The sequence below is a fragment of the Mesoplodon bidens genome (assembly GCF_964165515.1).
Source record: "Mesoplodon bidens genome assembly, chromosome: 9".
Classification (NCBI taxonomy): Eukaryota; Metazoa; Chordata; class Mammalia; order Artiodactyla; family Ziphiidae; genus Mesoplodon; species Mesoplodon bidens.
In genome coordinates, this window is record NC_138166.1 from 20979317 (window position 1) to 21005718 (window position 26402).

Here is a 26402-nt window from a genome sequence, read left to right on the forward strand (position 1 = left end):
TTTCCTAACCCACCCCTCCTCCCCACACACAGCTGCTACCAGGAAGGCCAGGTATTCATCCTCATGTGGACGGGAGTCTGTCACAATTCTAGGCAGTCTGGCAGAACTGGTACGACGATCCAGGGAAGTCTCGTGATATGGGGTCAAGGGAAGCACATTCCTCCCCACACCGTGCCCCACCTCACTCAGGCTCCTGCCCCCCTGCCCCCCAACCAGAGGCTCTGGCGGATGGGGGCACTGGCAAGGGAAACCCCACCATGGCAGGCTTTCAGCCCAGCAAGCTGGGCTTCCTCCCCCAGGAAAACACCTCCTCCCCGACCCAAGGCACAGGATGGTCCAGCCTAGTTAGTGCCTCCCACCCATTCGAGAGCACCAGCAGGGCCCAGCGGCATGAGACCAACACAGTGCAAGAAAGCCCCTGAATGTTATACTGTCCTTAGAACCACAGGCCGTGAAAGCAGCCCAGGACCTGCATCTTGAACCCAAACAGGATGACTGCCTGCTAAAATTAAAAATTTGAACATAAAAATTTGAACATAAAGCCTGTCTGGGATACAATTTGAAAAAATCACCCATCATACCGGGGAAATCAGGGAAGAACCCAACAACCAGGAAAATCACATCTAGAAGAAAATTTTTAAGAAACACAGAACTGAACTGAATGAAGATAAAAATATAAAATATCAGATTATGTGGTCTGCAGGTAACAGTGCTAAGAGGAATATTTACAGCATATCAGAAAAGAGGAAAGGTCTCAAATCAATCATCTAAGTTTCTACCTCAGGAAACTAGGAAAAGAAGGGCAAAATAAAACAAGCAGAAAGAAGGAAAGTCAAGAGCAGAAATCAATGAAACTGAAAACAGGAAAACAACAGAGGAAATCAATGAAACAAAAAAGAATAGTTCTTTGGAAAATTGATAAAATTGCAAGATGGACAAAAATAGAGAAGACACAAATGACCAGTATGCAATGGGGGCTATGATGGTTAATTTTATGTGTTAACTTGACCGGGCTTGGGATGCCCAGTTAGCCCGTTAAATGCTATTTCTGGGTGTGTATGTGAGGGCATCTCTGGAGATTAGCATCTAATTCAGTAGACTGAGTAGAGATCCGCCCTCACCAATGTGGGTGGGAATCAGCCAATCCGCTGGGGTGGGGTCAGAGAGAAACAAAGATGAAGGAATGGTGGATTCACTCTCTTCTTGAGCTGGGACGTCCTTCTCCTACCCTCGGACATTGGACTCCAGGGCTGATACCAGTGACACGCCACCCCACATCCCTCCCCGTTCTCAGGCTTTTGCACTTGGACTGGATTTATACCAATGACTATGGTTTTCCTGGCTCTCCAGCTTGAGAAATGCAAATCATGGGACTTCTTGGCCGTCATAACTGCAGAGCCAATTCCTGTAATAAATCTCCACTTACATTTTTCTCTCTCATATATTCTGCTAGCCCTGTTTCTCTGGAGAATGCTGACTAATAACAGGGCTACAGAGTCTGAGGGCATTTCAAGGATACTAAGGGAACGCTACCAACAATGCTCATAAATTCAGCAACTTTGAAGAAAGGGACAATTACTTGAAAATTGAAATCTACCAAAAATTCAAACTAGATGAAACAGATAATATGAATAATCCTAAAACCATGAAAGAAATTGAATTTGTAACTTTAAAAAAAGCTTCCCCAAAGAAGTCTTCAGGCCCAGATAGTTTCACTGGAGTTCTACCAAGTACTTAAAGTAGAATTAACGTCAATTTTAGACAATCTCTTCCACAAAATAGGAGGAAATACTTCCTAACTCATTTTAGGAGACAAGACATACCCTGATACCCAGACCACGCAAAGACAGTACCCAAAACAAACAAACAAAAACTCAGACCAATATCTCCCATGAACATAGGCACAAAAAAATCTAAAATATAAACAAATCAAATCCAACAGTGTATAAAAAGAATTATACACCATGACCAAGTAGAATTTATTCCAGCTATGCAAGTGTGGTTCAACACTTGAAGATCAATGTAACCCACTACACCAACAGACTAAAGAAGAAAAATTATATATCAATTGATACAGAAAAAGCATTTGACATAGCCCATCAGCCAGTCAGATTAAAAAAAAAACTTCTCAGCAAGTTAAAATAAACTTGATAAAAATCATATACAAAAGCCTTACAGCTAACATCACCCTGGGTAGTGAAAGACTGAATGCTTTCTAAGATTGGGAACAAGGCAGGGATGCCTGTTCTCAACAGAAGCTCCCCTCCGCCGCCCTTTTTTCAAACAGTGCTGGAAGTTCTAACCCCTGCAGTAAGGCAAGAAAAATAAGTAAAAAGCAGATGGACTTCAGAATGAAAGCATGAGGAGCTCCACTGACCAGCTCCCCAGTGAAAACTGGTGAAAATTATTAAACAGGCAAACATTTAAAGCTCCTGGAAAGGGTCTGAAGGGCAAATAGGTGAAGAAATAGCTATTCAAGATCTACGCTGGGAATTCTCTGGCGGTCCAGTGGTTAAGACTTTGTGCTTCCACTGCAGGGGGAGTGGGTTTCCCCCGGCTGGGGAACTAAGATCCCGCATGCCACGTGGCACAGCCAAAAAATAAATCTGTGCAAATTTACGAAGAAAGAGTCTAGAGTATTTGAGAATCCACCTTGTGCAGAGTGGTGCAGCCAAGAACACAGGGCCCCTCACCCCCTGCCCCTACCCTGGGGGGATGAAGGGCTTTGACACTTATCCTGCCCCCAGATACCCGCTGCTGGAGCTGAACCCCAGGTAAGTGTGGCCAAGAGGTGGGGCTCCCTTCTGTTTAGCCCCCACTTGTGGGAGAGACTCTATTTCACCAAAATTTAGAACTTTAGTGTTTCAAAGGCCACCATCAAGAAAGTGAAAATATAGCCCACAGAATGGGAGAAAATATTTGCAAGTCATTTATCTGATAAGGGACTTGTTTCTAGAACGTATAAAGAACTCTTACAACCCAATAAGACAACCTAATTAAAAACTGGACAAATGATCTGAATAGGTGTTTCTCCAAAAATTATATGTAAATAGGCCATAAGCACATGAAAAGATATTAGTCATCGTGGAAGTGATAATCAAAACCACAATGGGATAGCGCTTCATACCCACCAAGATGACTAGAATAAAAAAATTAGGTAAGTGTTCAGCATTTGCCATTAGGCAAATGCAAGTGAAAAGCTATCACTCCATACCCACCAGCGTTGCTGCAGGAAACCCTGAGAACACCAAAGGCTGGCGGGGATGTGGAAGACTTTACTGCTTCTCACGTGGCCAGTGGGGCTGTAACATGGTACAGCACCCCCGCAAACACTGTGGCAGTTTCTTAAACAGCATAGAAATCCCATACGACCCAGCAGCTGTATTCCCGGGCACTTATCCCAGAGAAATGAAAGCTTAGGTTTACACAAACACCCGCACACAGGGCTGAATCCGTCTACCAGCAGTAACAAGGAAGGACCTACTGGATGAAACACCACAGAACGGTGCCGTGAAAAAACCCAGTATCTAAAGGTTATATACTGTATGATTCCTCTATAGAACATTCTCCAAGTGACAGAACAGACATGGAGGACAGGTTGGCAGTTGCTGGCTAGCTGAGAACAAGGTGGAGGCGTCCTGGTGGCAATGCCCATCTCCTGCATCTGGACCTTTATTCCCATCAGTGTCCTGGTGTGACATGTGCCAGAGTTCTACAAGATGTCACCTTTGGGGAGACTGGTAGGGGCACCAGGGACCACTGTGTAGTCCCTTACAACTGCAGAGAAGCTGTTAAAGTATCTCAGATAGAAGCCAGAGATGCTGGTGAACAGGACGAGCTCCTTCCTCCGTGGGAGCTCCCAGAGGCGCCCCCACTGGCTCAGCCCCCGTGCGCTTGTCCACACTCGCCCTTCCCTGCGGAGTGCTCCCTGCTCCATCTTGCCTGGGCTGGGACTCGGCAGCTCCAGAAAGCCATCTTGGCTGCCCTTCTCTCTGGGTGAAGAACCCCCGCCAGCCTGTGCAAATGACAAGGACCCACGTCCTGTGAGCTGGTGCCCTATGGTCCCCCCTCTACCCCAATGCCTGTGTGACTCACTCTGAGGGACCGCTTTGGGGGAGCGGGGAACAGCTGGGACGGGGGCCCACGGGGGCGAGATGGCCCTTCTCCTCTGCTCAGCCCCACTCACACCAGCCTCTCTCCACTCTGTACTGCTGGAGGCACATGACACTGCCCTGTCCTCAGCAACGTCTCTTGTGAGGGACTGGAAGAAAGCCCCCCCTTTTTTTTGGCCATGCCGCGTGGCTTGTGGGATCTTAGTTACCCAACGAGGGATTGAACCCCGGCCCCCAGCTGCGGAAGCATGGAGCCCTAACCACTAGACCGCCAGGGAATCCGGAGAATGCCTATTTCTTCCCAGCATTTGGGGGCGCTGCTGCTGGTGTGGTGAAGGGGGCCGGGCTACGCAGGCAGACGGTTCCCACAATGGCAGCATGACACCACAACACTCTGGTCCGGGGTCTCTTCTGGTCCCAGTGGCAGTCAAGTGCACGCCCGTCTTCTACTCAGAGCCAGTGCCTCCTGAGTGACTGGCCTCATGCCACGTGGCAATGTAGGCCGTCAGGGTCCACCCCTCTCCCAAGACCATCGGATGGGAGGGGACCTCCCAGGATGACTGTCATCAGTAACCACGCCATGATTAGAACCCCAAGCCATGCACTGAAAACCCAACTGGCCCCCCGGGAAGGTCCTCGTGTGCCGAGGCTCCGCACTGCAGGACTCGCCCTGTGCAGGGCTGACTGCGTCTGAGCAACAGGCCAGCCGTGCACGGATGTATACGAGAAGGGTCCTCCGCGGGTGGCAGAGAAGCTGGTACAGAGAGGCAGCTGATTAAAGATTTATTACCCACGAAAGAACGACCTGCCACTCAGAGATGCTGGCCACCAGCCCACTTCCGGCCAAGGTCCTGCCCTGAGGTTTGTCCTCGAGCGTGCCACCTCTGGCCCACCCAGCGCTCGTGGCTAGGCCTCCAGGGGAGTCCGGCCCCCTGGGCACACAGTCCTCGCTACGGGACAGGTTACTTGGCCAGCTCCTCCGCCACTGCTTTGCGCATCTTGTCCTTGAGGTAGGCGCTCTTCTGCCATTCAGACTTGAGTTCCAGCCACTCGTAGTATGGGACCTGGGGAGGCAGGAGGCAAGTCAGGGCAGGCGGGGACCCTTGTCTCGCCTGCTGCCCTGCACACCACACCCCTGGCCTCCAAATCCCGAAGGAAGAAGCCCACGGAGCTGCTGCAGCATGGGTGGGGAAGAGACCCTGACTTGGTCAGTGCTCAGAGCTGCAGGGGCCCACGGCTACACAGGACCAAGAGCAGCCTCTAGATTTTAAAAGTTGTACCAAAAGCAAAACAAAAAACTCAACAAGAGAGTCACTAATGTGAATCTCTGGCCCCTAACAGGACAGCCTGCTCCCGTGGCAGAAGTCTCTGCAGTGAAAAGCTGGAGCCAGGCCCCAGGGCCGGAGCACGGCAGAATCCTGGATGAGGCACACGTGGGCACTCGGACCTGGGCACCTGGTTGGTCTTACCCCGTCTAAGAGGCCCTGGCTGTGGAGGTGGGAACAGTGCCTATGGCATCAGATACTTAAAAGCTGTGTGACGTTGGGAAGGACACAACACTCTTTCAAGCTTCCCTTTTCTCACGTGAAGGGGGAATCCTAACATGGCTGACCTCAAGAGCTGGGGTCCCCGTGAGCACTGGCTCCTCCCATAACCCGACTGGGCCAGGGGCTTCTCCCTGTGCAGTCACCGCCCACCCAACAGATACTCACATCAACCAGCAGGAAGCCAGCGGCCAGCAGGTGGCGCCGGGCCAGCACAAAGCGCCCCAGTAAGTCTTTGCTTCGGCTGTTGAAGTTGGGGAACTCCCAGCGCAGGAAGGCCAGCCTGCAGGGAGAGGGGCGCTGTGGGTGCTGACGGCTCTCCTAGGCCCCTGGAGAGAAGAGGGAATGCTGAAGAGCCAAGTGCACGTGGCCCCCAAGGGTTGTGTGGTCGCTCACCTCTTGGCCCCCGGGGGTAGTGGCTGGCTGCCAGAGGGCAGGGCGAGATGAGGGGCCACAAAGGCCCTCAGGGGCAGGAGCTGGCTGTCGGTGTCCAGTAGCACCTCAGCATCTAGGGAGAGCATGGAATGAAAACGTGTTGGGGACTGTCCCTTGGCGTCCAACTGGACTGACAGCCCCGCCCCTACGGTGGATGAACAGAGACCCTGGAGAGCAGAGGGGGCAGGTTTAGAACAGTCCCCAGATGGGACTGCTGGGAGGGGGAGGGGGAGGGGGAGGGGGAGGGCCCTCACCCAGAACCCAGCCATACTGCGTGGCCACCATGAAGCTGCCCTTGTCGGCACTCCCCAGCAGCCCCTTCAGCGTCTCCTGCAGCTCCTTCTGCAAGGGGGTCACCTTCCTGTCAAGGGCCGAGGGCCTGGGGACCAAGGCTGAGGCTGGCAAAAGGGGGCCCATGTACTCGGGGTGCTCCAGCTGGGCAGTGGCATTGATATGGAGCAGCTTCTGGAAGGTGCTTTGATCCTTTGGGGACTTGCCACCTAACAGGAGAGGATGGAGAGAGAGGGGAGGGGCTGGCGGAGGGCCAGGAGGAAGAGGGCGGAGGGACACGGGGGCCAGGTGCGAGAGCCAGAGGCACCCCTCACCCAAGTCTCACCCTGGACTCTGGGTCAGGAGCAGCGGGAAGAGGGTTTGCCGGTCACCCACTAGGAGCGGACAGAGAAGGAGCAGATGCTGGGTGAGCCGGGCCTGCCCGGTCTCCCCGATGGTGAGCAGAGCCCCGAGGCTCCCAGGCTCCCTCCTGGCTCAAGGCTGGGGCGGTACTTGGGGTGGGATGGGATGGGGTGGGGTGGGGGCCGGGCGGGGAGGGGGATGCACAGTGGGCTTGCCATCACTCAGGAGAGGGAGGAATACCCCCCACTGCTCACCTAGAAACTGGGTGTGAAACTCAGGGTGGAGCACAGCCTGCAGCTCGGCCTCCAGCACCTGCTGCAGCACACACAGGGCCCACACCACGTCCACCTGCAGGGCTGGCTCCAGGCCTGCCAGCTCTGACCCCAGCTTCTCATGCACCTGGGCAAGGACGGGGTGGGGTAGGGAAAGCAGGTTTGCTCCGTGGCCGCAGGCATCCCTGGGCGGGCAGCAGCTGGAGCTGCGTTATGACCTGGCCACGCTGAGGCCCAAGGGGGTGATGGGGAGCAACGTTGGCCAAGGTGCTCTTGGTCAGGCTTGGGACACCCCTGGTGGAAGGTACCAGAAACCCTCCTCATCCCTTAGGCCCAATCTGGACAGCAGCTGGGTCCCCCCGCTGCCCCTCCCACTGGCAGGGACCTATGGCACAAAACCACGTCTCCTGCACAGGGGAGGTATTTCTGGCCCTGAGAGGAGTTAGCGATTATGAAAGGGGAAGCAGCTGGCCGGCTGCGGCAGTGCCCACCGCGGGGGCCCTAGGGTCATACCCAGTCCACTCACAGGACGCTCTCACCCCTGCAAGTGGATTGAGGTCTCTGAGCCCCAACAGGGCCTTCAGGGAGCACTAGGAAGCAAGAGCAAGGGTCCCCCAGCCCTACTGCTCAGTGAGCCGTCGGATGCCCTCCTGACCCTTGGCTGCCATGCCGGATTTTGCGTTTCGTCCCCAATCCCTGGGACGCCGGGCTCTAGCCAGCTCCCTCCACGTCCCCATGCCGGGCCTTCTTCCTTACTGCCTACACCCGGGGCCCCTCAGCACAAATCCGGTCTCTTCCCTCCCTCCCACTCAGTCCCGAGCTGCTCCGAGGAGGGCTGAGCATCCGAGGCAGGGAGAGTGCAGGAGCTGGGGGCGTGAAGACTGTACCAGGCTGAAGAATGGATCCTCCCGTTCTGGGTGGAAGTTCACACGGGCGAAAGCCAGGAGCATGTTGTACAGCTGTGGCAGAGTGATGCTCTGGGCTCTGTCCAGGACGTGCTGGGCCGGTCAGGGAGGACACAAAGGCCCGATGAGAGGGGCCCGGTGGCCAGTGCCCCATGCAGACCTGGTCCTCCCCCAGAGCCCACGAGCTCCCAGCCCCAAGGGGTAATTTACACAGGGCAGTGGGCAGAGGGCCAGACCCTATCCTCCCAGAGGCAATTACACACACAAAAGGTCCCTGACGACAGCTTTAGAAATAAATACTCCTCAGTCTACAAACACAGTTTCAACCTGTTGCACAGAAACCTAAGTGCAAACATCCTCTTTCTTCACAACTCCATTCTGGGGCAGCTGGAAGTTTAGGGAGAGTTTTGAGTGGATTCTCAGGCTCGCCGTCTACACTGCTCCCCACACAGCTACCCAGAGACAGACAAAAACTCTACAAAGTCTGGTGAAAGAATGGAATAAGCCGTTTTCAACCACATTTTCTTTCACTACTTTCACTACGTATCACTTCTCTCCAAATAAAAGCCAGAATAAGGACTCCATGTTTGCCACCAGAAAGTGTTTCCAGGCCGGAGGGGCCTCCCTAATGAAACGACCAGGGAGCCGGCTTAAGCAGGGGGTCAGGCACAGAAGGCCCTCAAAGCCAGGCCTCAGGTCTGTACCCCAGCTCACCTGGGCAAAGGCCTCAAACAGGGGCAGATTGAGCCACTTAAGGAAGGCAAAGGACTTGGTGCAGCGGGCCACCTCGCTGGACGTCAGGCGAGGAGTGTGGGGCAACAGGTCTGCAGCCAAGCGCTGGAACACCTGCGTCTGGTGGAAGCCGAGTTTGCCTTGGGGACAGAGCCCGAGATTTAACTGGTGAGGATCGGCAGGCCACCCTCAGGCCCACCCGCCACCCACCCTGGTCTCAAGGAGTAAGAGCTTGGTGTCTGTAACCAAATTTATCCCTGAGGCCCAGCAGAGAGGATCAGAGCCCGTGAGTCACAGTGTTTCTGTGGCAGCCTCTTAGGCCAGTGCCCGCCACGGGCGAGGCAGGCACCGAATTTGACACAGCTGCGGCCAGAACTCAGCCTCCGCCCCACTCTGCTCTCCGTGCACAGGGCTCACCATAGGCGTAGGCCAGGTCCAGGAGGATGCCTTTCGTCAGGGGGAAGGGCTTCTGGACCAGGTGGTACGAGATGGCCCGCAGCAAGGGCACCGACCGCCGGTTCTGAGCTGCCAATGTCACCAGCACCTTCCGCAGCTCCTCGGGGCCAAACTGCTCCACCAGCTCCAGGCACTGTCAACCACAGCCGGCAGGGGTCAGCTCGACGGCCCGAGGGCCAGGGGTCCCATGCAGTGCAGGCCCTGCGAGACAGTAACTGGGCCTGAGCTTACTAAACACAGGCCCCATCTGTGCAGGGCCTGCCCCACGCCCACCCCAGGGAGCCCCCAGACCGGGGCGCCATGTCCGCAGCCAAACTTATCCCCAGGTCCCAGGGCAGGGGACCTGGGGCCCATGAGCTGCAGAGCTTGCTGTGGCAGTCATCTGGGCCAGCCCCCGCTACTACGGGAACAGGGGCTGAATTTGACTTGACTGCGGGGCGGGGGGTGCAGCAGGGGGTTGGGCAGGCGTGGTATCTCTAGGAAGCACTAGCCGGAGGCTGAGCCACGGGGGTGGCCCAGGACACACTTCAGGAGGTGCCGGCCACGCCGCTTCCAGGTTATGTGCAAGACGCAATTTTGGAGGAATACAAAGGAGTGGGGTTCAGGCTCCGCACCCCCCTAGATGCTTGGAGGAGCCAGTGGGTGCGGAGAGCTGCCTCCAGCCGTGTGAAGCGCCAGTCCCTCCAGGGCCACGCCCCAGACTCCGGACAGAAGCTGCCAGGGCTCTGGATCCCAGTACCTTGTCCTCCAGGCGGGTCATCAGAGACTCGGAGAGGTGCCCCGTCTTCATCATCATGGCCACCACCGTGCGGCTGTCATTGATTTCTGCCCAGCGCCGCTCCAGGTGCACCAGCAGCTCCCCCAGCAGCTCCTGGGAGTCCTGCTCCTGCATGTAGGTGGCGCTGGACTCGGCCAGGAAGGCCAGGTGCTTGTACTTTAGCCTGCGCATGCGCCAGCGGACCTCCTGCTCCACCGATCGCAGCTCCTTGGAGGTGGGGGGAAGTCCCAGTGCATACAGGCTCCGGAGCAGCTTCACGAGGGTCCCATGCCAGACTGCAGTTATCTGGGTGGGGGGACACAGGCAAGGTCACACCTGGGACCCTGTTGACCCTGTGCTGTTACAGAGCGGGCCAAGGCTCCGAGCTGGTGGCTGCCTCCCTAGAAGCAGCTCCCCACCTGCCACTTACACAGGCGCACCAGGCTGCTCCTCCATCACAGCCTGTCTGGGCCAGCAGGCCCACCACAGCGCCCCCTGCAGGGCATGTCTCCAGGCCTCAGAGGAATACGGGGGCCACTCGCGGAGCCCTCGGGTCCCACCCCCAGGGAAGGCAGTATTTGGTAGCTGAGCAGGGCTCTGCTGTCTGCTGCGCTAAGGCTCTTAACTCTGCCACTCTGCAAGTCTCCTGAGCCCTCATCTGTGAAATGGGGCTGCACTGCTGAGAGGGGGAGCTGAAATCACACACACGACGTGAGGGGCAAACAAAAAAGCTGTTGTGCGAAAGGCCGGGCAGAAGAAGAAAAGTATGAGGGGCTTCCCTGGCGGTCCAGTGGTTAGGACTCTGCGCTTCCTCTGCAGGGGCCGGGTTCAGTGCCTGGTTTGGGGAACTGAGATCCCACAAGCTGCATGGTGCAGCAAAACAAAATAGGTATGAATTTGATCTCAGTATCACAAGAGCCCCCAGTGGCTCCTGCTTTTTCTGCAGATTTCCCTGAAGTAGGAGGGCTCTTTAAAAGAAATCTTATTCACTGCTTACCCTCCTAAATACTTTGTTCCTGGTTCATTACTAGCTTGTAATTTTGTTACAATGTAATTTTGTAATTACAATTTTGTAATTTTGTTCCAAATGTCCAGTCTTGTCTCTAAAGCTTACTTTGTGTGTAAAATGTTCAATGAATAACAACTAGAATTATAGTCTTAGAAAAAGAAGGGATCTACTTAATTTTTGAGTTATATTCTCAGTAAGAAATAAATCTGTACTGTGGCCTGCACATACACAATTAACTAAGACAAAAAGTTCCACGAAACACTTCCCTGACTACATGTGAACTGTTTTCTACATTACTCTATCTCATTAAAAACACTTGGCCACTTCTACTACACTTTCATAACCTACAGTTTGAAAAAATTCATTTAATGTGGCCCCTTCCTTGAGCTGCGAGTCTCCTCCTCCTCATCCCTGACAAGTGGACACAGGACCTTGCCCTTCTGGAGCAGCCAGGGGGAGGGTCTGTACCTCTCTGCTGCGCCCCAGGCCCTCTGGCTCCAGCAGACCCCACGGAGCCACGGGAAGAGTCTGCGTGAAGGGAGTCCTTCCTTACACGGAACACAAACTGGGTAGAGTCCTGCCCCCAATCCCTGCCACACACAGGTCCCTTCTCTCCACGCTCCACCTTTAAGGATCTGATCGGATAACGCCCATGGGCAGCTCAAGATCCTCCGCTAGTCACCCCTCATCTCCTCCAGCCTCAAGAGTGTATCCCCCATCAGCCAGACACTGAGTGGGGGCTATGCAAGCCAAGACTGCAGGGCGAGGGGGAAAGCCCCCAAGGCATTGAGAAGAACCGTGCTCGATCCTTGTGCTTCTATTTACTGTGTCTGCGTTGCCTGTAAGATGAGGACAGCAATATTCACCTAACAGACCTGCTGTGAGGATTAACAAAAGAGAAAGCAGACCTAGTTGGGAAGGAAATCCAAAAAAGAGGAGTTATATGTATTCGAATAGCTGATTCACTTTGCTGTACAGCAGAAACTACGGTGTAAAGCAACTATATTCTAATAAAAATTAATTAAAAAAAAAGAGAAGAAACACATTAAAGTACTTTGGAATCTATAAAATGAAAAAATACCACTGGACGTGGAGGGCCTGAACACACAGCAGAGCTCCTATCTATACCTGGAAAGTGACTGGATGCTTTGGACTCCGGGGCCTCTGCTGTTTTCTGCTTGTTGAACCTGCAGGAAGGGCTCTTGAACCCACCTGGCTGTTGACAAGATGGAGAAGTTGCCGAAAGCGGGCATCCTGTATGAGCAAGGATTTGTCTTTCGGCTTCTCAGACAGCAGGCGAGAGAGCTGGATGAGCGTGAGGGCAGCGTGGTTCTCGTGCAGACAGTGACCGCCACCCAGAAGCTCCAGGAGCTCCTCTGGCCTGGTGGCCTTCTCGATGAGCTGGTCCACCTCCTGGCGCTCAGGGTAGGGAGTAAACACCTGTTCCTTCTCCACAAGCTCTGACAAAGGACCTGGGAGGTGGGAGCTGGATGAGGTAGCCGAGGAAGTCAGAGGCTTCTGGGCTCCCCGGGCGAGTCTCAGCTGGCCAACCGGGGACACAGCAGGGGCCAGACGGGTGGCCTCCCTCAGGAGGCACGTGCATCGCTTCACCAGCCGAGCAGCCATGGCGGCCCGGGGGGCGGGGAGAGAAGCCTCCTAGCAAGTGACTCCAAAGCCCTAAAGAGAAAAAGGACAGAGAAGGGAGTGGTGCAGAGGCAGTTCCCGACTTCCAAACACAACAGAAGAACCAGACAAATGAAAGGGAGTCACAAGGACTTCCCTGGTGGTGCAGTGGTTAAGAATCCGCCTGCCAATGCAGGGGACACGGTTCGATCCCTGGTCCGAGAAGATCCCACATGCCGCAGAGCAACTAAGCCCACGTGCCACAACTACTGAGCCCGCGCGCCACAACTGCTGAAGCCCATGTGCCTAGAGCCCATGCTCCGCAACAAGAGAAGCCACCGCAATGAGAAGCCCGCGCACCGCAACAAAGAGTAGCCCCCGCTCGCCGCAACTAGAGAAACCCCACGCGCAGCAACGAAGACCCAACGCAGCCAAAAATAAAGAAATAAAATAAACTTATTAAAAAAATAGAGAGTCACAGCCACAGTCCCCATAAACCAGCCCAAACCTCTCCTTCCTGACTGACCATGTGCATGCAGCAGCGTTTTCTGAAGCAAAAATTTCAGAGGGCTTCTGCTTCAGTACATAATATAACCAAATAACCAGACTTAGGAGCATCACAGTTTGGGCTGGAGGGTTTCCAGTCCTGGCTGTAGAATCATCTAGGGAATGGTTCAACACCTCAGAATCCCAGGCCCGACCCAAGACCTCTTGAGTGGGAGTCTTGGCACACAGGGCTTGAACAGCGTTCCCCCCCTCTTTTTTTTTTTATTTTTAAAAGTACACAGGATTAAAAATTATTGACTTATGGAGACGATGAGACAATATTTTAAATTAGACTCATGGAAAACCCTGGACATATCGTCCATATATACATCCCACAGCTTCTGTGGATGTTATTTTAATACTTATAGCTGTGTGAGTGAGCCTCCCCAAACCAACCTACACTATTACTCACCGACCTACTAAACACACAGACACACACACTTTCCAAGAGCAAACCTCCTGAACCAATCATAAAAAGCACTTCACAACATGGCCCAGAACTATCTTCCCAGTTTTACCTTTTTCCTCCTTGGAACACACCCTCATTCTAAACAGGCCTTGCACTTTCATTACACCTTGGCAGGGCAGGGCAGGGCAAGGCCTGCTGCCTTGTTTTTTATTTAACCCCCCTTCATAGGGTTCGGAAAATCACCCCCCATCTTCCCGCACCCAGACGAAAAACGTTACCTCCTCCAAGAATGTTACATATCCCGATGCAGCTGCTTTTAACAACTCTGTGCTGCTCACCAGCGTGAATAAATGACCTGGGTAAGGCACACCGCCGGGGCACGATAAAAGGCGTTATAACCTGGGCCTCCCTCCTGCCAAAGCAGAGAACGTGTCTGACCTTCGATTTCCGAGAACTTGGTCTGGGACATTTTATTTTTACGTGAGCTCACTGTTGCAGCTGTAGAAAGCTTAGATTAACTGTACATAAAGCAAGAGACTCAGAGAGGAGGAACACCGACCCAAGGGTAACATCCACCATCCACAGAGCCCCAAAAGCGGGGAAGCACTGAAAACGTTCCCGACTAAAGACTGTCCTACGAGCTAGCGAGGAAAACAAGTTCAGAAGCCCAACTGGGATTTGTGGAAACACCAACCCAGAAGTTCGGCCCTCAGATGCAGAAAGAGAACGACGTGCACGAAGGGCAGCCAGCGACAGCGCAGAGAACCAGTGCGGGGCTCGCAGGCCGCCACGCGGGACCTCGGAAGAGGGGCGCGTGCGCGCGAGCAGGCGCGGCTCTGAACCGGGCCCGTCCCCACCCCCGTGCCCCCAGCCCCCCACCCCTACCCCCTGCGTCCCGTGCGCCCTCCAGGTCTCCTCTCCCGGCCACGCCCCCATGCCTTCAGGACCTGAGCCCCTCAGGACCCTCTTCCCCCCGGCCCCGAGACCTACGCCGCCGCCGCCGCCGCTACCGCAAGCGCCCCGGCTGACCTCCATACGCCCCAGCACGGCCCTGGGCCTACGCTACGCGGCGCGCTCTTTTACGTCACTCGGTGCGCCGCCGGAAACTAGGCTCGCCGCCTGCCGCCCAGCCGGAAATCACTCCCGGTTCCTTTTTCCTGCTGGGGCGATGTTTGCTCAGGGCACGGACTAGATGAAGTGAGTGACAGTTGCTGAGCAACTTTGGAAAAATGGGAAGGGCGGTGGGGAAGAATAGAGTGTCCAGAAACAGAGGCTGGGAGGCCTGGGGGCCCTCTGGTCAGTACCCAGCCCTCATTCGGAGTATAGGAGGCGACGCTTTGTCGTCAGTGCGTGCTTCCCTCCACCTCCCAGCCCCGCGCCTTACCCGCGGGTTTCTCACAGCCTCTAGAGAAGCCCCGGCTGTAGACTGCCCAGGGCTGGGCTGTGACACGCTGGGAAGGCCTCTCAGCACAGGTGTGCGGAAATATAGGCACAAATTGCCTAGATCTTGCAGTTTTTCCAAAAAAGGATCTAGGATTCTGGAATTTTATGTGCAGTCTCTTGACTTTTAAATATTGACGTTTACTTGTAAAAGAAACTGCGGGGTAAGCCAAGCAAGATGTATCTGAGTTTTGTATGTGGACTTGATTTATCTTTCTTCCTGCACGACTTTTTATTTCCATGGAATTAAGAATTGCTTTGTTTTTTTTTTTGGCTTAAGATTCCAGGGACCTGCCTGGCGGTATATTTTTATTTTTATTTTTTTAAATAAATTTATTGGGCTTCCCTGGTGGCGCAGTGGTTGAGAATCCGCCTGCCGATGCAGGGGACAGAGGTTCATGCCCCGGTCCGGGAAGATCCCACATGCCGCGGAGCGTCTGGGCCCGTGAGCCATGGACGCTGAGCCTGCGAGTCCGGAGCCTGTGCTCCGCAACGGGAGAGGCCACAACAGTGAGAGGCCCGCGTACCGCAAAAAAAAAAAAAAAAAAAAAAAGAAAAGAAAAAGAAATAAGTTTATCTATCTTTGGCTGTGTTGCTGCACGCGGGCTTTCTCTAGTTGCGGAGAGCGGGGGCTACTCTTTGTTGCGGTGCGTGGGCTTCTCATTGCGGTGGCTACTCTTGTTGCGGAGCACGGGCTCTAGGTGCATGGGCTCAGTAGTTGTGGCTCGTGGGCTCAGTAGTTGTGGCTTATGGGCTCTAGAGCGCAGGCTCAGTAGTTGTGGCTCACGTGCTCAGTTGCTCTGCGGCATGTGGGATCTTCCCGGACCAGGGCTCGAGCCCGTGTCCCCTGCATTGGCAGGAGGATTCTCAACCCCTGCGCCACCAGGGAAGCCCTCCTTGGCGGTTTAGTGGTTAAGACTCTGTGCTTCCAACGCAGGGGGCGTCGGTTCGATCCCTGGTCGGGGAACTAAGATCCCACGTGCTGTGTGGCTTGGCCAAAAAATTTTAAAAATGGAAAAAAAAATTCCATGTATTTGTCACAATTTCTACCTCAATCCTTCACCAGTTGTATAAATCTCTCAAGATGTTCAGACACTTCAGCTAGGTCACCAGTTTAATCTTACTGAAGAAGTGTCTTCCTGAACCTTCTGACCTCCTATGTGGATTATCACCTCTATGCTCTCAGCGCGAGTGTCGTCCTGGGATCTCCCTTTACCATGTCCTCAGTATTCCTTTTGCTTCTATTGATGCTAGCTCTCTTATTTTCTGTCCTTTATCTTATTTCTTGGTTTATGCCCTTGTTTGGGTGGAGCGCATCCTTCAGTACCTCTGTGAGAAATGATGCAAAGGAGGTCAGTAAAGGCCTTGCAGGTCTAAAATGTCTTTATTATATCCTCCTGCTTGACTGATAGTGTGGCTGGGTGTTTTAGAAATCATTTCCTGATTTTGAAGCCTTGGTTACTCTGTGAGCCTCTAGCTTTCAAGCTTTTTGAGTTTATGTGGAGTCCAAAAATTGTACGTGAGGTGTTTTTTCGCCCACCTTCCTTCCCTTCCTTCTTACTTTTTTTTCCTTCCTGTTTCCTTCTTCTCTATTCTTTTCCTTTTTTTTTTAAATTTCTAAAGTATGGAATCTAAATCTAAATCAATGAACAAAGGATGTTGCAGCCATCAAGCCACTACAGCTGCACCTTGATGGTGAACCCTGAGGGGACTCAGGATGGGAAAGAACAGGATACTGGCCCCAGATAGCTGAGGTGCGTATCAAAGGAATGATTTCAGTGGGCGCAGACTAGCATCTTCGCATACATAAAAAGCGCTAAATTAACTAACTTGAGATGCCCGGTTTTCTTTAATTAACAGTAATCTTTTGTTGTTCTGACCACCTGGTTTTTGTTACAAAACTATATATCCTGGTTCCTCTTCAATACCTCTTCGGAGCAGTCCCTCAGAGCAATCTGAGAGGCTGCCTCCCGGGTTTGAAATCCTCAGTCCACCAAATAAAACAATTCTCAGCTTTTAGATTGTGCATTTTTTTCAGTTGACAGGAGCCAGTCCAATGAGACCACATATTACATGATTTCATTTATATGCAGTGTCCTGAAGAGGCAAGTCTGTAGACTTGAAAGTAGATGAATTGTTTTCAGGGGCTGGGGAGATGGGGGCGGTGGTGTAATGGGGAGTGACTAATGGGTATGGGATTTCTTTTTGGGGTGGCGAAAATGTTCTGGAATTAGATAGTTGCACGATTAACTGAACGTATGATGAGCCGCTGAGTACACATTAAAGAGCGAATTTTATGTTAGGTGAATTATACCTCAATAAAGCTGTGATATTAAAAAGAAAAAGAAAGCGCGGTGGGCTAAACAGAAGGAACTCTAGCACGGGAGCGGAGCATATTGGCAGTGAACCTCGCCATCAGGCCGTTTTCTTGGGTATCTGCTGCTGCCATCTTCTTAGGTCTTTCCTCTTGGGCTGGTGAGACTTTGCAGAGGCATTTTCAGAGCTGCCAACATGTTGGGAGCCTGACTGAGGAGGACAACTGGGTGGGGCGGGGGGGTGTGGCCTCAGGTTTGAGCATGCGCATGTGTCCTTCATCATCGTTACTGTTGCTACGGAACAACCGACGCCGTTTGCTTTGTTATGCTTGTGGATGTTTTGAGGATGGCTTGTCTCTGCTGTGCAATGACTGGGACCTCCACTGGAACCACTCAGAGCTAGAGACAGTCTACCAAGGGCCCGTGTGTGCTGGCCTCTCTTGCTTAGCTCAGGGGTTCAGCCGTGGGTGCTCCAGCAAACAAGGGAGACCCTGTTGCCTTTCATGACCAGCCTCAAGAAGCACACAGGGTCTGCGTTCTCCATGGTGGAAGTGGCCATGGCCCCATCTAAACTCATGAGGGAGTCTCTGACCTCAGTCTCAAGGGGAGGAGTGCCCAAGGATTTGAGGCTGCATTTAGAACTGCCACAGTCACTCAGATTTTAACAAGGTAAGCCTGCTCTCCCAGAGGGTTGAGGCAATTCATTCCAGATGCCCTCCACTACCCTCTCTGGAGAGAAACTTCTGGCATTTTTTTGGTGGGGAGAGGTGTTGGAGAAAGGTAGTTACTCAGTTCTGTGGGTTTATTTATTTGGCTGCATCGGGTCTTAGTTGCAGCACAAGGTGGGATCTTCGTTGTCGCGGGAGGGATCTTTTTTTTTAGTTGCGGCATGCAGGATCCTTCAGTTGCGGCATGCAGGATCTAGCTCCCTGATCAGGGATGGAACCCGGGCCCCCTACATGGGGTGCGCGGAGTCTTAACCACTGTGCCACCAGGGATGTCCCCTTATTTCCTTCCTGATTCTACTTGCTAGCACCCTCCACCTTCCTCCTGATCCCAGAACTGCCTTATTGGTGACTTTGAGGGATGGAATGGCCTGGGGCGGGGATCTGACCTAAATGCCCTCCTCGGACAGCAAGGTCCTCGATGAGGAACAAGCCATGGGTCCACCTGGCAGGACATCAGAGCTGTAGGAGATGAGTTTGTCTCCTTCCCAGAGGGAGGGTGGAAAGGAGAGCCGGGATACCTCAGAGCCTTTCTCATCCAACACACTTGCTGACAGATGGAGAAACTGAGGTGCAGAGAGGTGTGGGTACTTGCCAACGCCTGTTCCCATTCCAGTTGGAATCAGGGCCAGATGAGCTGGCAGATGACCGTGAGGAGGTTAGGGTACCAATTTGGTCCTACTACCTGCCCACCCTGTAACCTGGGCCGAGTACTGAACCTGCCTGCCTCAGTCTCCAGGTCTGTCAAAGTGCTATTTCAGGATGTGTGGTCAGGATGCAGGGATACAGGCCTCTGTCGGGAGCCCTCCAGATAAGCCCCCCACGTGGATGCCCTCCCTCCCTTCCCTCTGCCTCCTTCCAGGCTGATCCTCGCACTCTTGCTACCACCCTCTGCTAACAGCGGCTTCTCTCCTGAAATTGTGCCTCAACTAGATGAGCAGCCATCCTGGTGTGCCCACCATGGTCCTGGTTTCAGCACAGGAAGTCCCCATCAAGGGAAATCCCCCAGTCCCAGGCCAACCAGGATGGTTGACCACTATGTCCTCAACCTGCCCTCTCTCTTGCCCCAGGTGGACTCAAACCACAACCTGCCAGAAGCCCTGGTGTGCAGAAGAGCCCTGACACAGCACGTCCGAGGCCGCCCGTCCTGACGGTCCTGCCGGCCAGGTTGGCCCTCCACTGGTGTCTGGAAACGTGGCTGCTAAACAGTTCCCGACACTGACAACAACTTTCCCGCTATGGTAAGAGTAGCCCCCTGTGCCCAAACTGGACAAGTAGAACGCTGTGCTGACAGCTGCTTTCCCTCGGAGAGTCTGGAATTTTGGTACACGCTGGGCAGAGGGTGCCTACAAGAGCAGCCCCTGATAAAACCCCTGGATGCCGAGCTTCCTTGGAAGACGCTTCCTGCCAGTGGCCCCAGCTTGTTGCCGGGGAATTCGGTGCCTCCAGGGTGACTCCATGGGGAGAGGTCTAGAAGCCCATGACTGGCCTCCTCCAGAGTCCACCCCACGTGCCTTTGTCTCTTTGCAGGTTTTGCTCTGTCCTCCTTTGTGAGAATACATCGTAGCCATGGGTGTGACTCTACGCTGAGTCCTTTTGGAGAATCACAGAACCTGGGGGTGGCCTTGGGGACCCTGGACAGACCTGGCCAAGGGCTCTCCTCTCAGGAGAAGACTTTCCCTCAGGGCCTGGTAGCATTCATGCGTCTCCAGACCCCCGAGTAAGAGGAGGAATCAGACCTGGTGGCTGTCCCAAAGTCAGCCTGGCCCCAGCTCTTGCTGGGCACATGAACATGTCCTTTCTGCCCTTCTCTGTGTACAGGAAACTGAGGCCCAGGGAGGGCAGGACAGCCCAAGAGCACATGGAGAGTGAGCACCCAGGTCTCCTACAGCCACCCAAACCTCCCCATGCCTCTCCATCCTGGCCGGGGGCTCCCTCCCAGCTGGGGTAGGGTGGTGGACCTTCTGCCCTCCCGAATCCTGAACACGGCCGGCTTCCCGGGGCCCACAGCCCATGGAATGACTCTCCCAGCCTTCCCCCTTGCCCTTCCTTCCATCATGTCCGTCCTTCCATCCCCCTTGCCCATCACTCCACCTTGCCCAGCCTTCCACCTCGTCCACCAGCAAGTCTTGCAGAGCCCTCCTGGTGCGGGGTGGAGAAGTGCACGGTATAGTTTATGGAGTGGGGCCTGGTGATGACAGCCTGTGGGCCAGGCACTGAGCCGTACTGATGGGTCCCTTCTTACAGCCTCTCCTGCCTTCCACCTGGGCTCCTGCTCTGGAGTCTGCAGGAACTGAGTACCTGTGCTGCAGGGGGCGGCCTCTCTGGGCATTGCAGGGGTGATAGAGCTATGGTGGGGCTAGGGGATCAGCCTAGTAGGTGCTGGGAACTCTGGGGTGGGCTGCTGTGAGCAAGCATCGAGAGGTGGTGCAGTGGGGAGAGAACCCCCTTCACAGCCCCTGGGTCTCTCTGGGATGGATGTCCAGCCCTTGAAAGTGACTATTAAAATATAGCGTGTTAATAGGAAATCTGAGATGACTGCCAGTGAAGACAGTTTATCATTCACAGTTCCCAGGAGAAGGAGACACATCCCTCCACGAAGAGCCACACGGGGAAGCACAGAGTCAGCCAGGAGGTGGGGAGGTGGGGGGCAGGAGTGGGGAGAAACTGTGGGTAGGAGCCTTTACTGTGGTTTCCTTGGAAGGAGCTGGAGAGTCAGGATGAACAGGCTTATTAGGACCGGCTAGTGTGAATAATGTCAGTGGGCTCTGGGGTGGAAGGTCTCCCCCTAGTGGTGTGGTCCCTGGCCTTGCACTGGGAGAGTGACCAGGAGTATAAGACCCCCTAGACGAGGTGGTGGGGGTGTGGTCTCCGGATTGGTTACTTTGCACCCCCAAGGAGGGGTGTGGGGGGCAGGAGGCTGAGCAAGGTGAGTCAGGCATATCATCGAGGTGTCCAGTGTATGCATGTAGGACAGATGTTAGAGCATCAGGTTTACAGAAGCTGGACACGTGGTTAATGCAGAGACTGGGGCGTGATGAGCATTCTCTGCAGGGGAGGAGTCCTCAGCATGGCGGGGGGAGGCTGGTGAGCCCCCATTCCGTTCCTTCTAAGCTCAAGTCAGGGTGGGCTCAGGGCCCGCCGGGGATCTTTTCTGGGTCTGGGTCCCGGCAGGAGTGGCAGCTCCGTCGAGGGGCTCAGCTCCATCTCAGACTCACCTCTCTCCCCAGAAGCTCTTCCAGCACCTGCCCAGCACAGGCGAGGGTGTGGGAGGGTGTGCCCACTGTCCTCCAGCCTTTGGGCTTCCTGGAGGTACAATAGCACCGCACTGTGAGTCCCTTTGCATGGTAGGTGTGGCTCCCTCAGGACCTGTAGCCCCATCTTTCTCACACCCTGGAACGGCCCTTTACCTGCCCAGCGTCCAGGCCTCCCTCCTGTGCATCCTCCTGCAGCCCCTCCTCTCCGGCGCTAAACTGTGCTCCCAGCTGTGCATTACCCAACTCAGGACCTTCCAACGTGGCCGTCCACACACCCCTCCCACCATCCGGCCCCCAACACGCCCCAGTCCTGGAAGGCCAGCTTTCTTTCCCTTTTTACTTTTTACCTCCCCTGGGAGCAGCTAGAAATGCAGAATTCCAGACCTTCAGACTTGGACTCTGCATTTTGGCGAGATTCCTGGGATTCGGGGGCACCTTGAAATCAGGAAGCCTTGCAGCCTCACCCAGCAGTCTTTGACTTCCTGGAGCTGCTGAAAGCAGCGTGTGGGCCCCACCTGCCTTTCCGACCCAGTTGGCCTGGGTGGAGCCGTCTGACACCACCAGGTGAACTGCCCTAAGCTGCACTTTGAGCCGCCTGAGGTGGCCCATTGGCCTGGGTGTAGGTGTCTAAAGAACTGAAAGTTGCTCATGTGGACTGTAGGTGTCGAAAACCCGGCTGCACATAAAAACTGAATAAAAACTGAATCTGGTCTTTGTCCCTGGCACACAGCTTCAAAAACTCTTGCAAATTCCTGAGTGATAGGAATTTCCTTATTAATTTCCTTTTGTTATTTGTAATGAGCCCCTTTCCCATACCCAAGTTTATGGTAATGAGGTGACTCTAGGCGTGTGATTAGAGGGCTGGGGATTGAGTTAATCACCAATTGCTGATGATTTCCTTGTAATGCTTTTTTAAAAAAATTATTTATTTATTTGGCGGTGCTGGGTCTTAGCTGTGGCACGTGGGATCATCATCGTTGCGGCGTGCAGGATCTTTAGTTGCGGCACGCAGGCTCTTTAGCTGCGGCATGTGGGCTCTTAATTGCGGCATGCGGGATCTAGTTCCCTGACCAGGGATTGAACCTGGGCCGCCTGTACTGGGAGCACAGAGTCTTAACTACTGGACCATGAGGGAAGTTCCTGACAATGCTTACTCAAGAACTCACAAGAAAGCCTTTGGACACAGAAACTCAGGGGTCTTCTGGGCTGGTGATGGTTAATGTGCTGGGAGGGTGGCATACCCTGAGCCCACGGAGAAAGAGGTTCCTGTATCCCCCTCCCACGCCCTCACCCTATGTGTCTCTTCATCTGGCTCTTCCTGGTCTGTATTCATAGAACTATAACATAAGTTTGTTCTTTCATAGGTCTGTGGGTCGTTCTACCAAATTATTGAATCTGTGGGGGTTATGGGAACCCCTGAATTTATAGCCTCAGGGCAGCGGGACCCAAACTTTTTGGCACCAGGGACGGGTTTCGTGGAAGGCAATTTTTCAGTGGACCTCAGTTAGGGGGATGGTTCAGGCAGTAATGCAAGCGATGGTGAGTGATGAGGGAGTGATGGGGAGTGATGGGGAACGATGGGGAGTGATGAGGGAGTGATGGGGAAGGATGGGGAACGATGGGGAGTGATGAGGGAGTGATGGGGAACGATGGGGAGTGATGAGGGAGTGATGGGGAGTGATGGGGAACGATGGGGAGCGATGAGGGAGTGATGGGGAGTGATGGAGAGCGATGAGGGAGTGATGGGGTGTGATGGGGTGTGATGGGGAAGGATGGGGAGTGATGAGGGAGTGATGGGGAACGATGGGGATTGATGAGGGAGTGATGGGGAGTGATGGGGAACGATGGGGAGTGATGGAGTGATGAGGGAGTGATGGGGAGTGATGGAGAGCGATGAGGGAGTGATGGGGAGTGATGAGGGAGTGATGGGGAGTGATGGGGAACGATGGGGAGTGATGAGGGAGTGATGGGGAACGATGGGGAGTGATGAGGGAGTGATGGGGAACGATGGGGAACGATGGGGAGTGATGAGGGAGTGATGGAGAGCGATGAGGGAGTGATGGGGAGTGATGAGGGAGTGATGAGGGAGTGATGAGGGAGTGATGGGGAGTGATGAGGGAGTGATGGGGAGTGATGAGGGAGTGATGAGGGAGTGATGGGGAGTGATGAGGGAGTGATGAGGGAGTGATGGAGAGCGATGAGGGAGTGATGGGGAGTGATGAGGGAGTGATGGGGAGTGATGGGGAACGATGGGGAGTGATGAGGGAGTGATGGGGAACGATGGGGAACGATGGGGAGTGATGAGGGAGTGATGGAGAGCGATGAGGGAGTGATGGGGAGTGATGAGGGAGTGATGGGGAGTGATGAGGGAGTGATGGGGAGTGATGAGGGAGTGATGAGGGAGTGATGGGGAGTGATGAGGGAGTGATGAGGGAGTGATGGAGAGCGATGAGGGAGTGATGGGGAGTGATGAGGGAGTGATGGGGAGTGATGGGGAACGATGGGGAGTGATGAGGGAGTGATGGGGAACGATGGGGAGTGATGAGGGAGTGATGGGGAGTGATGAGGGAGTGATGGGGAACGATGGGGAGTGATGAGGGAGTGTTGGGGAGTGATGGGGAACGATGGGGAGTGATGAGGGAGTGATGGGGAGTGATGGAGAGCGATGAGGGAGTGATGGGGTGTGATGGGGAAGGATGGGGAGTAATGAGGGAGTGATGGAGAACCATGGGGAGTGATGAGGGAGTGATGGGGAGTGATGGAGAGCGATGAGGGAGTGATGGGGTGTGATGGGGTGTGATGGGGAAGGATGGGGAGTGATGAGGGAGTGATGGGGAGTGATGGGGAACGATGGGGAGTGATGAGGGAGTGATGAGGGAGTGATGGGGAGTGATGGAGAGCGATGAGGGAGTGATGGGGAGTGATGAGGGAGTGATGGGGAACGATGGGGAGTGATGGGGAGTGATGGGGAATGATGGGGAGTGATGAGGGAATGATGAGGGAGTGATGGGGAGTGATGGAGAGCGATGAGGGAGTGATGGGGTGTGATGGGGTGTGATGGGGAAGGATGGGGAGTAATGAGGGAGTGATGGAGAACCATGGGGAGTGATGAGGGAGTGATGGGGAGTGATGGGGAACGATGGGGAGTGATGAGGGAGTGATGAGGGAGTGATGGGGAGTGATGGAGAGCGATGAGGGTGTGATGGGGAGTGATGAGGGAGTGATGGGGCGTGATGGGGAAGGATGGGGAGTGATGAGGGAGTGATGGGGAGTGATGAGGGAGTGATGCGGAACGATGGGGAGTGATGAGGGAGTGATGGGGAATGATGGGGAACGATGGGGAGTGATGAGGGAGTGATGAGGGAGTGAAGGGGAGCGATGAGGGAGTGAAGGGGAGTGATGGGGAGTGATGAGGGAGTGATGGGGAGTGATGAGGGAGTGATGGGGCGTGATGGGGAAGGATGGGGAGTGATGAGGGAGTGATGGGGAGTGATGAGGGAGTGATGCGGAACGATGGGGAGTGATGAGGGAGTGATGGGGAACGATGGGGAGTGATGAGGGAGTGAAGGAGTGATGTGGAGTGATGAGGGAGTGATGGGGAGTGATGAGGGAGTGAAGGGGAGCGATGAGGGAGTGAAGGGGAGTGATGGGGAATGATGAGGGAGTGATGGGGAGTGATGAGGGAGTGATGGGGCGTGATGGGGAAGGATGGGGAGTGATGAGGGAGTGATGGGGAGTGATGAGGGAGTGATGCGGAACGATGGGGAGTGATGAGGGAGTGATGGGGAACGATGGGGAGTGATGAGGGAGTGAAGGAGTGATGTGGAGTGATGAGGGAGTGATGGGGAGTGATGAGGGAGTGATGGGGAACGATGGGGAGTGATGAGGGAGTGATGGGGAGTTATGAGGGAGTGATGGGGAGTGATGAGGGAGTGATGGGGAACGATGAGGGAGTGATGAGGGAGTGATGGGGCGTGATGGGGAGTGATGGGGGAGTGATGAGGGAGCGATGAGGGAGTGATGGGGTGTGATGGGGAAGGATGGGGAGTGATGAGGGAGTGATGGGGAGTGATGAGGGAGTGATGAGGGAGTGATGAGGTAGCGATGAGGGAGTGATGGGGTGTGATGGGGAGCTATGAGGGGGTGATGCGGTGTGATGGGGTGTGATGGGGAAGGATGGGGAGTGATGAGGGAGTGATTGGGAGTGATGAGGGAGTGATGCAGGAGTGATGGAGAGCGATGAGGGAGTGATGGGGTGTGATGGGGTGTGATGGGGAAGGATGTGGAGTGATGAGGGAGTGATGGGGTGTGATGGGGAAGGATGGGGAGTGATGAGGGAGTGATGGGGAACGATGGGGATTGATGAGGGAGTGATGGGGAGTGATGGGGAACGATGGGGAGTGATGAGGGAGGGATGAGGGAGTGATGGGGAGTGATGGAGAGCGATGAGGGAGTGATGAGGGAGCGATGAGGGAATGATCGGGAGTGATGGGGAACGATGGGGAGTGATGAGGGAGTGATGGGGAGTGATGGGGAACGATGGGGAGTGATGAGGGAGTGATGGGGAGTGATGGGGAGTGATGAGAGAGTGATGAGGGAGTGGTGGGGAACGATGGGGAGTGATGAGGGAGTGATGGGGCGTGATGAGGAGTGATCGGGGAGTGATGAGGGAGCGATGAGGGAGTGATCGGGAGTGATGGGGAACGATGGGGAGTGATGAGAGAGTGATGGGGAGTGATGAGGGAATGATGAGGGAGTGATGGGGAGTGATGGAGAGCGATGAGGGAGTGATGGGGAGTGATGAGGGAGTGATGGGGAACGATGGGGAGTGATGAGGGAGTGATGGGGAGTGATGGGGAATGATGGGGAGTGATGAAGGAATGATGAGGGAGTGATGGGGAGTGATGGAGAGCGATGAGGGAGTGATGGGGTGTGATGGGGAAGGATGGGGAGTAATGAGGGAGTGATGGGGAACGATGGGGAGTGATGAAGGAGTGATGGGGAGTGATGGGGAACGATGGGGAGTGATGAGGGAGTGATGAGGGAGTGATGGGGAGTGATGGAGAGCGATGAGGGTGTGATGGGGAGTGATGAGGGAGTGATGAGGGAGTGATGAGGGAGCGATGAGGGAGTGATGGGGCGTGATGGGGAAGGATGGGTAGTGATGAGGGAGTGATGGGGAGTGATGCGGAACGATGGGGAGTGATGAGGGCGTTATGGGGAGTGATGGGG

The 26402-nt window shown here is 54.5% G+C and overlaps 1 protein-coding gene and 1 long non-coding RNA gene across 8 annotated transcripts in view; one reads left to right on the forward strand and one right to left on the reverse strand.

Annotated features, from left to right (window-relative positions):
• Nucleotides 1-4882: 4882 nt before the first annotated feature.
• On the reverse strand, nucleotides 4883-14525 carry TBRG4 (transforming growth factor beta regulator 4). 3 transcript variants are annotated; one of them, XM_081243369.1, is made up of 11 exons: nucleotides 14463-14525; nucleotides 12068-12532; nucleotides 9829-10152; nucleotides 9051-9222; nucleotides 8616-8773; nucleotides 7884-7994; nucleotides 6979-7123; nucleotides 6346-6591; nucleotides 6053-6164; nucleotides 5825-5939; nucleotides 4883-5176 (listed from the first exon to the last, which is right to left on the reverse strand). In XM_081243369.1, the coding sequence occupies exons 2-11, from the start codon at nucleotides 12479-12481 to the stop codon at nucleotides 5075-5077; spliced, it is 1899 nt and encodes a 632-aa protein (XP_081099495.1). In that variant the 5' UTR covers nucleotides 12482-12532; nucleotides 14463-14525; the 3' UTR covers nucleotides 4883-5074. The 3 variants fall into 3 exon arrangements, with proteins under 3 accessions (XP_081099495.1, XP_081099494.1, XP_081099496.1); XM_081243368.1 differs by lacking the exon at nucleotides 14463-14525 and adding an exon at nucleotides 14128-14244; XM_081243370.1 differs by lacking the exon at nucleotides 14463-14525 and adding an exon at nucleotides 13712-14088.
• A 17-nt stretch (nucleotides 14526-14542) lies between these two features.
• LOC308622169 overlaps nucleotides 14543-26402 on the forward strand; it is a 34547-nt gene continuing 22687 nt past the window's right edge. For 2 of the 5 annotated variants that reach the window (XR_014016573.1, XR_014016574.1), the window contains exons 1-2: nucleotides 14545-14630; nucleotides 18984-19154. This is a non-coding gene — a long non-coding RNA (uncharacterized lncRNA). Of the gene's footprint in view, nucleotides 14631-18983; nucleotides 19155-26402 lie in introns of all 5 variants that reach the window. The other 3 variants (XR_014016572.1, XR_014016575.1, XR_014016576.1) reach the window with 3 other exon arrangements.

Excerpts from the sequence above, each read along its gene's own strand:
- TBRG4 (XM_081243369.1), bottom strand. The coding sequence starts at position 12,481 with ATGGCTGCTCGGCTGGTGAAGCGATGCACGTGCCTCCTGAGGGAGGCC. Across the intron at positions 10,153-12,067 it reads TCCATCTTGTCAACAGCCAG|ATAACTGCAGTCTGGCATGG; the intron begins GTGGGTTCAAGA and ends CCCCCCACCCAG. Across the intron at positions 8,774-9,050 it reads GGACCTGGCCTACGCCTATG|GCAAACTCGGCTTCCACCAG; the intron begins GTGAGCCCTGTG and ends TCTGTCCCCAAG.